Raw genomic sequence first — 13,743 nt, 5'->3', positions numbered from 1 at the left:
ATAAGTATTATTTTTTGCATATCGCTGAGCTCTGGCACTGTGAAAACCATGAAAATAAATGTGAATGTCACTTGTGTTAGTCAGTGCAGAACAGGAGGGAGAAGCTATGCGGGGTCTGGCCCATTTATGTCATGCATTTGCATCTATCTTTATAATTCTATGCCACTTTTTATGACACGGATGACACTGCCTTGGAGAGATATTACTTTAGACAGGTCACAACATGCTGTGGGATTCTGCTGGCATGGCTTGGGTCCACTTGTCCCCTAAGTTGCTGTAATAATTATACTTGGGTGAAACATTTCCAGAATGACAACCAGGGCTTTGAGAGCTTACTGAATAGACTGTTAAGTTTAAATCATATGCTATGCACAGTCAATAGATCTCAATCCTGAGTTACATAGCATTTGCCAGCAGTGTCATCAAATCATTTATTAGGAGAATACATTTAGAAAAAATGCTCGTCTTAAATCTATGCTAAGGTGCAATAAACCTGTTCTGGTGGCTTGCGGCGAGGGAAGTGGTAGCTCAGTGGTCAAGGCTATGGGTTACTGATCAGAAGTTCAGGGGTTCACGCCCCTGTATTGCTACACTGCTGCTCATGGACCCCTGAACAAGCTGTTAAGCTGTCTTAACCAGCTGTGCTCCTGGGGTGCTGTATCATGGCTTTTCCCAGCTTCCTAATTTCACTGGCATATACAAAGAAAGAATTTCACTGTGCTGTAGTATATATGTGACAAGAAAAAAATGCTGCCCCCCAATGCCTGTAATTAACTTAAGGTTTTTTTTCTCATCTGCATGTTGCAGTTAGACTTCATATCGTTTGTCATTTATTTTTTGTTTTGAACAGCAGAATTACATTTTGTACTTGGCAAAATAAATCCAATTTGATTTTGAGTGTCATTTGATGCATATACACATTCTGCTGAATACAGGGGGAAATATCGTGTCTCAAGGCCCTTAAGTCAGTAAAAGGATTTCTCACATAGAAAAACTAATGCAAATATCAAACATGGGAAAGATTTTTAAAAAATCGCATTTCACTACCCCTGCAGACTGTGTTCATGGTTGTATTATTAATTTTTTTTATTTTTTTTTATTGAATTTTAAAAGCAGATTTTACAGCATATACTTTGTTGTCCATTGTGCTGCTTTTCTAAATTGAAAACTATTTATCGTCCTGTTTCCCATATGGAGGAACTAGACCTTACCTGTAGATCTTGTAGCGTGTTGAAAAGCCTTGCTGAAAGCGCTCCTTGAACTCTGTGTACTCCGGACACCGGTGGAAAGGTCCCTTGTCAGACAGGAGCCAGTCCAGCTGAGCCACGCTCGCCTTGCCAGGCAGAGAGGAGAAAGACAAAGCCTCATGGCGCTCAGCAGAGGCCAGGAGCCAGCTCAGAGCACCCAGAGGTGCCCAGCGCCACACGAGCATCAAGAGAAACCATCTAACACCCAGAGCGCTCTGCCAACACAACGCCATCCTGCCCCTGGACACCTGGGACCAGCATTCTTCTGCCAATCCCGCCTGACCTGAAGACAGAGAAAAAGGAAAGCGCTCATGTTAGATAGATTAGTGTCAGGTCAAAACATATAAGATTAGGAAGAACTGGGTTTATTACATACAAAGCAGCAAAATGAAACTAATATTGACTAATAACTAATTGAACTAATATATATATATATATATATATATATATATATATATATATATATATATATATATATATATATATATATATACATAATAACTATAAATAATATGTCAGTAATAGAACGTGTGTTTAAGAATTACAGGAAAATAAAGCAGCAGTTCAAAATTCATCTTTCAGATTTTTCTTTCACTGTTGACCTTTTCAGCATTCTTGTATTACCTTGTAATATTGTAATGTCTGTGTATTTTTTTGCAGAAGAGGAATTTCAGAGAATAGTTTGCTCGGCAGAGTAAACACTCAATTATTCAATAGTTCACTGGAGGGAAAAAATAAACAAGTCCGAATGTCGAAGGGTCTATCATGGGCCAAATATTAATACGTGAGTGGTAGATTCAGCGATGCAACATAAGATCTGGAAAAGAACTTACTAATGCACTGATGCACATATTATACAGGGGAGGGGGGGGGGGGACCATCAATGTTCCCTGACATTGTTTCCTCATCACTGAATTTACAATGAAAATTAATTTCACTGGGACCAGATGTGCAGCTGGGCCCTTAATGATGTATGAACTACCTTGCTTTCATTTGGAAGTGGAGCAAGACACTATTGTGGGTTTAGAGAGGGAAAGAAAAAGCAATTAGTTTGCAAGTGTGCAAGTGGATCCAAATCCAAAGCATGCTTTGTAACCCAGTAATAACCTTCCATGTATAATGCATATATAATTTGCTCTATTTACTCGGAATAGTCTATTCCTGCACAATTCAAAAAGCTGCCTGAGGCCGATGGATATGGAGAGATAATGTTTATGTTTATGCAAGAACATCTTATTTCCACCTGCTCACTGGTAGTACCAGTACAGGAAATCAGAAATACGTTTATTTCTCTGTAGAATATCCTTTTCTTTCCACCCTTTTCTTCCTTTTCCTTCCTTCTCTTTGCTCTGTGCCCAGCAATCTTCTCACTAATCTAATTCCTTACTATTCCATTTCTCCTCCAGCTCCCTCTTACATATTTCAATCCAATATTTCTCCAGACTTTTTTCTATTCCCAGTACTTTTTTTTTTTTTTTTTTTTTTTAATGCAGTGCCTCAATAGTTTAAATGCAATGTTTCAGCAGAAAAAAATAATTATATTATCTTAGAGTCTGTAGAGTAGGAGTTAAAGAGTAAGCACTAGTTACTTCACAATACACTGAATTAATGAGAGGTACATTTACAGATTACTTTCTCAACCTTCCTTCTCTGAACATACAGCTCTTATGAAATGAAAGTGTGCGGTGTGCATCTTGAGTTTACACACATATATAAAAGGTATCCGTTTGCACTGCAATAAATGCAGTCGGAGCGATAGGGCACACAGAGGAACTGAGGAGGAAGAAAGAATTTTGTGTGTGTGTGTGTGTGTGTGTGTGTGTGTGTGTGTGTGTGTGTGTGTGTGTGTGTGTGTGTGTGTGTGTGTGTGTGTGTGCGTTTGAGAAAGAAAGTGTCCATGATGAACTACATTACTGTGCTGATAACATTGATCAAATCCTGCAATGCTGCTCCAGGTTCCCTAAATGCCAGCCTATTAGTCAAACTACAGCAGAGCCGCCGCTAACAAAGTGCCTTTCTCGGTCGTTAAGAGAAAGTGTCGTTAATATCATTCCAACACTGCTGCAAGAGATGCTTGTAATTTACTAGTTTAAAGAGAAGCTGATACACATTTATGATGCAAACGAAGCATATGCTTTTTTGCGGATACCAAAATTCCACACATGCTGGATCTTAGGATTTAATAACAGCACAGCATGAAACTGATTTCGAAATCTGCCTGTGTGAAAGCGTATTAATTACGATTCGGGGGACGTGTGACTAAAAACAAGCACATTATGCTGAGTATAGTGTATGCAGAGGTGTAGGGCAGATAGCTTTGATAATGTTTCTAAAAGTTCATTAATTTTCTGTGTAAATTTCTCAACCAATGACATTATCTTCTGAATAAATGAATTTTCAGATCATAGCTCACTGTGCTTATATTTTTCATGAATAGAGTTTCTACTGAACTGCAAGTCTCTTCAGTATCATAAGTGCATGTTGATTGGGATTGTTGGGTGGGACTTATGCTACTTAAAATAAATAGAATGGAAGTTTGTATTTATACTTGCATAAAATGCACAAATGGTCACGTTTATTTCTTCGTTTCTTTGTTTATATTATTTGTATACTTTCACTACTATTCAAAATGTCTCTGCCACGAAAAAAAAAAGTTTGCCTAATTCCACCTTTTTTTCTTGCAATTCCGACTTTGTTTCTCGCAATTCTGGCTTTATTTTAGCCAATCAGGCAGCGTCACCACCTCTGTAGGGCCAGAAAGCTTTACACCTTTAAAATGAAATAGACTACAATCAATAGATTGATCTGTGAAGCAATGAATAAAATCATAGAGGACCATTTTAGGCGTGGTTTCACAAACTGTGCGATCTCGTTGTTACTGGAAGAATCATATGGTATTAAACTAAGCCTCCGTTTACTAGAGAGAACTCTGTCTAACATTCAGCTCTAAAGAAGGCAGATGAAGCAAAGGAGCCCTCGTTCATACACCAACAGCTTCAAACTTCAGGCCGACAACATAGTTACAGATAAATTCAGAATTGCAAGAAAAAACTTTTTTTATTTGCTAAAAATGTGTGTAAACATGTATATATATATATATATATATATATATATATATATATATATATATATATATATATATATATATATATATATATATATATATATGTTTACACAGTATTTAAATTTTTTTTATTTATTTTTTTGTAGTATATTTCCTGTAAGTACTGTGTATACCTTTTGTGAATAAGGCTGAATGAGAGATGCACAAGAATTCCTGTACTGCAACATACCTGTGCAAATAACAATATACTAAATATGTCTGCTCTCATTGCCTGATTTTTATTTGATTAAATTAATTTTATTATTCACTTTTCACAATGGACAAAGCAGCTTTACAGAGCTAAAGAAATTATAAAGTTGTATAAAAGAATGACTTATAAGAATAGTATAAAAGAATAGACTTAATAATATCCTACGGAGCAGACGTCACTGATATAGATATTTTACCCCAGAGTGATGACATCACAGACCATTATCTCCTACTGTACACACTACCGGTAGAGCAGATTAACCTAGCCCTAACCCTAACCCTAACCCTAACCCTAACCCTTGGTAGGACTATTATTCCAACCACTAAGGACAGATTCATAAATAACCTGCCTGATTTATCTCAGTTTCACATTAAACCCATAACTGCTGATCATCTTGATGAGATGGCGAACAACATAGACCTTATCCTCACTAGCACTTTAGACACTGTTGCCCCCATCCGGTTAAAAAAGGTTCGAGAACAAGCACCTGCACCTTGGTATAATAGTCATACGCATGCCCTAAAGAGAACAACACGTAATCTGGAGAGAAAATGGAGGAAAACTAAATTGGAGGTATTTAGAATTGCGTATAAAGACAGTATGCTTAGCTACAGACAGGCGCTAAAAGCTGCTAGAGCTAAACACCTGAGCAAATTCATAGAAAATAACAAAAACAACCCCAGGTTCCTTTTCAGTACAGTCGCTAAATTAACAACAAATCAGGGATCTGAAAAATGTGTTCCATCACAGTTTAGTAGTGAAGACTTTATGAATTTCTTCACTGAAAAAATAGATAACATTCGAAAAACAATTGTGGCAGTTCAACCTCTGACAGCATCTCCCGACACAATCGTACTTACAACCCCACAACTACACTGTTTTACATGTATAGGACAGGAAGAGCTGTATGATGCTATTCATTTTTCATTCATTTTCTCCCGCTTATCCGTAATTCGGGTCACGGGGTCAGCAGTCTAAGCAGGCCCCCGCCTTCGACCGCTGCCCAATCCTCACAGCACCGTCCCTTACGGTCCCTCCTGCAGGTGGTGAGCCCACGGGAAGGCGGCCCCACGTCACTCCGACGTCACGGACCTTGATATTTCCCTCGTAAGGGACCCCCGGAGCATAGAGGGTTAAGGGCCTTGCTCAAGGGCCCAAGAGTGGCAGCTTGGCGATACCGGGGCTTGAACCCCCGACCTTCCGATCGGCAACCCAGCGCCTTAACCGCTGGAGCCACCACTCCCCTCATGTATGATGCTATTATGAAAGCTAAATCAACAACATGTCAGTTAGATCCAATTCCCACTAAACTACTGAAGGAAGTGTTATATACAGCTGGTGAGCCTCTTCTCAATATTATTAACTCCTCACTATCGTTAGGTCATGTCCCTAAATCCCTCAAGTTAGCAGTTATTAAGCCCCTCATTAAAAAACCTAATCTGGATCCAAACACGCTATCGAATTACAGACCAATTTCAAATCTCCCATTTATGTCTAAGATTTTAGAAAAGATTGTCGCTGCCCAGTTATGTAACCACTTGCAGGAGAACAATATCTTTGAAGAGTTTCAGTCAGGTTTTAGGCCCCATCATAGCACAGAAACTGCTCTAGTTAAAATCACTAACGACCTGTTTTTAGCTTCAGACCAAGGCTACATCTCCCTATTAGTTTTACTAGATCTTAGTGCTGGGTTCGACACTATAGATCATGATCTTCTCCTCGATCGCTTACAGAATTACATCGGTATTCAGGGACAGGCATTAAGCTGGTTTAAATCCTACCTGTCCAATCGTTACCATTTCGTAGATTTAAATGGAGAGCTATCCAGGATAATGCTAGTAAATTATGGCGTGCCACAAGGGTCAGTTCTAGGACCCCTGCTTTTTACAATATACATGCTTCCATTAGGAAATATTATTAGAAGGCATGGAATTAGCTTCCATTGTTATGCTGATGATACCCAGCTATATATTTCATCCAAACCAGGCGATACAGCTCAATTAGCTCGCATAACTGAGTGTGTTGAAGAAATAAGAGATTGGATGACCCATAACTTTCTGCTATTAAATTCTGATAAAACGGAGATTTTGCTCATCGGCCCAAAAAATAGAACACAGAAGCTCCAGCATCTCAGCCTGCATTTAGACGGTTGTTCTGTAACTACTAGTTCAACGGTAAAAGACCTGGGAGTTATTTTAGACAGCAACTTATCTTTTAAAAATCACATCACTCAAGTCACAAAAACAGCCTTCTTTCACCTTAGAAATATTTCTAAGCTAAGAAATATGTTATCTATATCTGATGCAGAGAAGCTCCTCCATGCGTTTATGACCTCTAGAATAGACTACTGTAATGCATTACTAGGTGGATGTCCTGCATCATTAATAAACAAGCTTCAGTTAGTTCAGAATGCCGCAGCAAGAGTTCTTACTAGGTCAAGAAAATACGATCATATAACCCCAATCTTATCGTCCCTACATTGGCTTCCTATTAAGTTTCGAATAGACTACAAACTACTGCTACTCACTTATAAAGCACTAAATGGTTTGGTTCCCATGTATCTATCCAGTCTTTTAACACGCTACAATCCGTCACGCTCCCTGAGATCTCAAAACTCTGGGCTTCTAGTAGTTCCTAGAATAGCAAAGTCCACTAAAGGCGGAAGAGCATTTTCACAATTAGCTCCTAAACTCTGGAATAGTCTTCCTGACAGTGTTCGGGGTTCAGATACACTCTCCCAGTTTAAGTGTAGATTAAAAACATATCTTTTTAGCAAAGCCTACACATAACACACATCACACACATCACATCACAACCTTGTGCTCCAGAATATATGATTACATGCACATTATCAACTTGTGCTGTTAATATCATGAACAGCAGCTACGCTAATTCCTCTCCACTGCTTCTCTTTCTCTCCCCATCCCGAGGCTTCCTGAGGTTTGGCCAGCTCCAGTCACGTCCCACCTCGTGAAGATTATGGACCTATGGATGATCATGAAGAAGTAGATGCCGAGTGTTTAAAGGCCCTGGCATGGAGAAGCTGATGCTGGATCTATGATGATCACAAATTGTTCTGTATTGTTGAAAGATTTATGACCAAACTCTTGATGTCACCCATATGAGGATGGGTTCCCCTTTGAGTCTGGTTCCTCTCAAGGTTTCTTCCTCATATCATCTAAGGGAGTTTTTCCTTGCCACTGTCGCCACGGCTTGCTCATCAGGGACAAACGCACACCATTCACCTTCACTGTTGTTTTCTGTAAAGCTGCTTTGAGACAATGTCTGTTGTGAAAAGCGCTATACAAATAAACTTGACTTGACTTGACTTGAATGTATAGGTTTAGTAAAAGGTTTAGTAAGTTTCTCCCTAATCAGCAAGCCAGTGGCAACTGTGGCAAAGGAAATACTCGCTGAGACAGTATGAGGAAGAAACCTTAAAAGGAACCAGACGTAAAAGGGGGCCCATCCTCATCTTGGTGGCACCAAATATCCAATCATACCAGTTCCATCATTGTTGAGGTTCAATGAGATATACTGTTCAGTGATTCAGAGATTCTAACACATTTGCACCTCTACATTCCTCTGCACAGAATTTTCTTGCAGCATGAATATGTTCCTCGATACAAAAGGTTTCTAGAGCTTGCTCTGCAAACATGGTAAGTAAAGCAGAAAATGTGAGGGAACCATGAGATACACACCGTTATGCAGGGCTTTAACGTTCTCTATCTCTCTCATATTAACACAGAATCCTCTAGTGTTTACTACTTTTAACTCCCACAATCAAACACACAGCTTACAGTATGTGTATAGAAAAGCAAACACTATTGAAGCGTTTGCATGTGTATGTTAGAGGTACAGTAAATTACTGTGGAAGCATTATGTGTGTGTTTGTAAGCAAACAGTTCAATAATGGCCAAAGCAACACCCCATGCTCATGTCTTTCTGTCTGTTACTCCCACTTGGCTAAGGTTCAGTTCAGAGCTTTTCCTCTTTCACAGCTCATTATGCTGGAAAAAAGGCAAATTGCATTCAACTGCTCAGGAGCATAGAAGATGGTTGCCAAAACAGCTCTTTTCAAGCCAAATCATCATTTTTCTTCTTTCTTTCTCTTGCTTTCCCTCTATCAATTTATTGCATCCTTTTCCAATGGCCTCACTTCCACTTTCCTCCTGCCGGCATTACTTTATCTTAGCTCTGCGTGTTGTCTGCCATTCCAAAAGGGAAAAAAAAAGGCAAGACTGATGCTAATTCCACTGAGCGTTAACTAGGGTGAAAATCCAGACGGCTTCCAAAATCCGTGCCATGAGCACTAATTTAGCGCTTTTCCTTTATCTTTTGAAAGGGGAAGAGTGAAGAGAAGTCATTTACGGACATCTTTTTGTACTAAAATATCAGAATTCTTGCTTCACATTTGCCTTTCAAATGAAGTCCTGGGCTCCAGCAGTGACATCTTCGAACCGATGCTCTGGCTCATACCTCCATGGCCTCTGGAGATCCTGACTAATTATAAAATACATAAAACATATTGAAAATGCCAGTGAAACAATGGAAGAAGTGCTGAATTTAGCTGTGACATTTACATGCTCAACTTGCATAATTCAGGTGTCTTTATATTTACCCTCTAAGCCCTGGAGGAAATCTGGGTATAGGACAGGACTGCTTTGAATTTATCAGCGTATAATTAGGACGTGCAATGTAACGGGGTGACTCTAGACATATAGCTTATAGCATCCATTTATGCTCACCCCTTTTAAAAGGGCTTTAGAGGTGAGCTCAAGACATCCAGCCTGCTGGGTTCCGGCAAGATGTTCACTTTACTTAAGGGCTTTAGTGAGGTATAATGGCGCAGGAACTAATTGATCAGATAACACTCACCAGGAGCTGTGAGGGATTGGTGGACGGCCTGTGCGCTCTGGAGCGCTGAAGGATTATTTTAGTGCTTTTCTAGGTTTGAAGTCGCTGTTGTACAGTGCATTTGTATCTTATTTTATTCTCAGTGATGTAGAATTACCCATCTGGTGCGAATGCCATGTGGAGAGGGGAATCTGTGCCGAGTCGAGAAATGAATTGTCAAGGACTTATCTGCCAGCATGTTTTTAACCTCCTGTTATTGGGTAAATCTCTTTCAGCATTTGCTGAGCACTAGTATATTTCAAAAAGTCATTAATACATTTAGGTTCTGGAAAACTGACGACAGATCATAATCCAGTCATCAATGCTGGTTTTTAATAGTGCCTGAAGTTAACATTCATCTCTGAGTTGGTTGAATTGAAACTTCTGGTAAATTCCTCAACAAAACAGGTCTGGAATGGCAGAATGTATAATGTCATTAGAGCAACGGCATGTTTTCACATCCTGCTGAGGTTGTTTATATTTAGTGTCAACATCTCTCAGGAAAGAATGTGCAACACATCTACTGGGTTGAACAAGTCTGCAAAGCACATGATGCTAAAACACCAAACCATTAGCTGAGAATTGTCACAGCTCAAGGAAATGTGGGAACTTAGTGGTTAATGTATTGGGCTTTGGATCTGAAAGTTGGGAGTTTAAATCCCATCCACACCAAGTTGCTATTTCTGGGCCCCTGAGCAAGGCCCTTAACCCATAGCTGCTCAGGGGGGTTAGTGAGATAAACACAAGTTGGTCTGGATATGGGTGAAGTTGTCACTGCTGTAAATTACTCTACTTTACCTAATTATTTAAATAGCCACTACAATAAATAAATCTCGCCAAATCTTCTGGCCACTCACAAAATTGTGTTGTGGTAACTTTTATTACAAATCTAACTATGTATGTTACCATTTGTATTTCATTGTCCGTAAATTTTACAAATTAACATTAAATTGCATTTAAAAAGGGATTGTCATGAACGGTGCTTTTATGATTGTTCATAAAGAAAAAAGTCACAAAATTACACTAAAATTCTTGTGAGGATTATACAGAGATACACAGAAAACAGAGAAACTTCCTTTTCCTTTTGGAGAAATTATATATTTATTTATTTATTTATATTTTTTATTATTAATAAGATTACACTGAAAAATGTAGTCACTAGTCATTTGATTGCACACGTTAGCTTCAAATAAATCAAGGCTTAGGGTTTAGATGAACACACACTCGGTTAGATCATTTGTATCAGATCTGTTTCACATTAAATACTACTGCAGTGGTGCCTAATGACAAGTAAAATGAATAAAGAATAACAATTTAGGACTGAATATACTTTTGGCCGATGGCTCTTGCTAATAATGGCAAAGCCTGCTGCTGAGTCTGCTTCAATGCAGGCATTTCTAAATGGTGCAATAAGAGTGCACAGAGGGCACACTTTTAAAGCCTAAAATGAGAAATTGAACACCCTGCGGCCTTTTGTATCTACTTGGCAGACACAGATGAAGACCTCACAAATACTCCATTTGAGACAGGGTCATTATTTGCACCTGGGACACATCCGAGCAAAGCTTACCCGAGTTGCTGACCACCAACCAAGTGACTAATGGTGGTATGTGTAGTTATTTAATCTTAACACTGTAAAATACTTTCTGGGCATTATTTTTTTTTCTTTTTTTTATTACTAACAGTTCCTAAGACACTTGGTAAGACCTGCTGTGCTGCTCCCAGCTGGATATGTTTGATTTACCTAAAATTGCACCATGCTATTTCAGATACAAATTGTTGAGGCATGTTAATACAGGAAGCAAAAATAAAGTTTTAGACTTCTTTTGACAAAACAGACAATTTATAAACAAATATTTTGCTGCAGTTTTCTATATTGAGCTAATAAAAGACATTCAATTCAAATCAGTTCTGGCTCTTATAATGAATTCATAACAACCAGCAGTAAACTGAACAAGGGCTTAACACAACCTAGCTTGAAGTTTAATGCAAAGGAAGTGACCTATTTGAGATTTTGAGACATTTCCTGTACTGATCCCTGCTGTAGAGTATGACGATGAAAGCAGGGCCATTCTTCCACTCTTTTGCAAAGACATTAAACTGGAAATAAACTCATCAGCATATTTGCTCTCACCACTTTGAGAGTAATTATGAGCTCCCATGCCACAGGCCTCCGCACATCTGTTTGGATTTTCGCTGAAACAGTCAGCAGGATTACAGTAGAGCTGTGCCTCTCTGACAACTGTTCTGACCAAATCTTATTTTATGGAATGAAATTTACAGTGGCTGGCTGTCTTAGCAGCACCACATTTCACATGTATTGCAGAGCAGGAAGCAGGGAACGGGTGGCCTGGGGGCGTGAGATTCTTTTGTTCTTGTAAGAAGAGATGTGGGAACGAAGGAATGAATCCTATTCTAAAATACTTGCATCACACTGTTACAGCACATGGACATGTCAGAGTGATATAGATTGGAAGCAGCAAAGTAGAACACGAGAACCTGCTTTAAAGCCAAAGTTTTAATAAGGGCCAACACTATACATGGCCACACCTCAGAGTGTGAAGATTTTGGATCCACTTTCACACTGAGAAGATAATGACATGGTATTTTCCAGCAAAAATATTGTGAGATAAAAAACAAAAATACTAAGTATATGTTTACATCCACCTATTTTATTTTTAATTTTTTATATTAGCATGACTATTTATTCAGATAATAATATAAAAGAGGTAATAAACGCAGGTGCAAGTAATCACATTTGACTCATCCACACCTTCAAGTTTCGTGATTGTGTGTGTGTGTGTGTGTGTGTGTGTGTGTGTGTGTGTGTGTGTGTGTGTGTGTGTGTCTTCCTGTTCATTAAGGCACAGGCTTTCTTCTGGTTAGCCGGAAGATGTAATAATAATCAATTGAATCAGCAAAGCCAGATGTTGCTGAATGTTAACTAGGGGAAGGCGATCTATCCAAGTTGACCTGTTTGCTATCGATTCAGATTAGATTTACACAGTCTAGCTGGTTTATGATGTGAGATAGATATCTCTCTATCAAGGTAGAAATGATCTCTTAGTGCGATGATGTCCAGCTGTTCTAACCGCTTGAGCACATGGTGGGGTGAAATCTCTTAAGCACTAATGATGCAATCGTCCTTCTTACCACATAATCTTACCATAAAACTGTCTTACTTACATCGGATTTTAATTCTTACTGCGTAAACGTGATGAAATTCATTTCCTCATTTATAACGTTTTATTTAGTTATAATAAGCATCCGTTCTTACTGCAGCTTGAAAAAGGAGAGAAAAGCTCAGTGAACTCATCTTCCACCCATCGGCTGTCACTATAATTGCAAGAGGAAATAATGAGAGTAATAAGTGTATGTAGTCTCATGCAAGGTGAAAAATCAGAAAGGTTAGATTTCCCATAAAAGGGCATATACTAAGAATAGTCAGCTTGCTGTGTATCTTGTCAGTCGAATTGTATTTTTCACGTGTGTGTGGCATATAGGGCACAAGGTTTTCACCCAGTGTGGGTATATTACTTTATAATTAGCTTATTCTTCGACTTTATTTTCAGTAATTGATTCTGTTCAAAATTGCATGTTTTGTTTAACAAGCCGTGTAATAGCTGTGATTATACAACAGCAATGCTGAACTCACAATTCTGATTAGTTCTGATTTATTTTGCATAACAGCAGATCTGACTGTGTCTCCCATTCTATTAATGCACTTGTTTTAATATGTTATAATTTTTATAGCAAAGCCTAATCCAAAAAAAAGGATTCAAATGTGTAGTTGTTGAAATGGTGATACGAGGAAACGTTTATTTAGCTTTTTTGTAAGGTATGTCCAGTGTCAGCGCAATGCAGGAGGCAAAGATAAAGCTGAAAGGTAAACTTTTATGGCAAACAGGATGCTGTGATTTGTGGTTTCTCAGTAACACGATGAGCCTTTTGTCTAATCAGCATCCAGTTTAAATGGATGCGATAAAATGACATTAAACAAGATTAAATGAAACTGATTAAATATAAATGACATCAAATATTACCTGTTCTTTAATAAATAAATACCTATTAACATTGGCAAGTTTGATGGGGTATAAAAGGAATATAATGCTCTAGAATCTAATGTAAAATGAATATGTATATAACTATCTAACTGGTCATTTGTTCATGTTTATTGCACTCAATAATGGTGTAAAGACCAATTTTAAATACAAACCTAATATTCATCTCCATTTTAATGGAAATGAGACATAAAATCAATATTACATATAAGAAAAGAGAAAGAA

General features: G+C 38.4%; 1 protein-coding gene across 3 annotated transcripts in view; it reads right to left on the bottom strand.

Moving 5' to 3' along the window:
- brinp2 (bone morphogenetic protein/retinoic acid inducible neural-specific 2) overlaps positions 1–13,743 on the bottom strand; it is a 123,934-nt gene that overhangs the window by 75,884 nt on the left and 34,307 nt on the right. For all 3 annotated transcript variants that reach the window (XM_083541704.1, XM_083541705.1, XM_083541706.1), the window contains exon 2: positions 1,212–1,530. In XM_083541704.1, coding sequence (XP_083397830.1) covers positions 1,212–1,480 — 269 coding nt within the window. In that variant the 5' untranslated portion in view covers positions 1,481–1,530. The remainder of the gene's footprint in view (positions 1–1,211; positions 1,531–13,743) is intronic.

The sequence above is a fragment of the Silurus aristotelis genome (genome assembly GCF_946808225.1).
Source record: "Silurus aristotelis genome assembly, chromosome: 5".
Classification (NCBI taxonomy): Eukaryota; Metazoa; Chordata; class Actinopteri; order Siluriformes; family Siluridae; genus Silurus; species Silurus aristotelis.
This window is presented reverse-complemented; position numbering and strand designations above follow the sequence as displayed.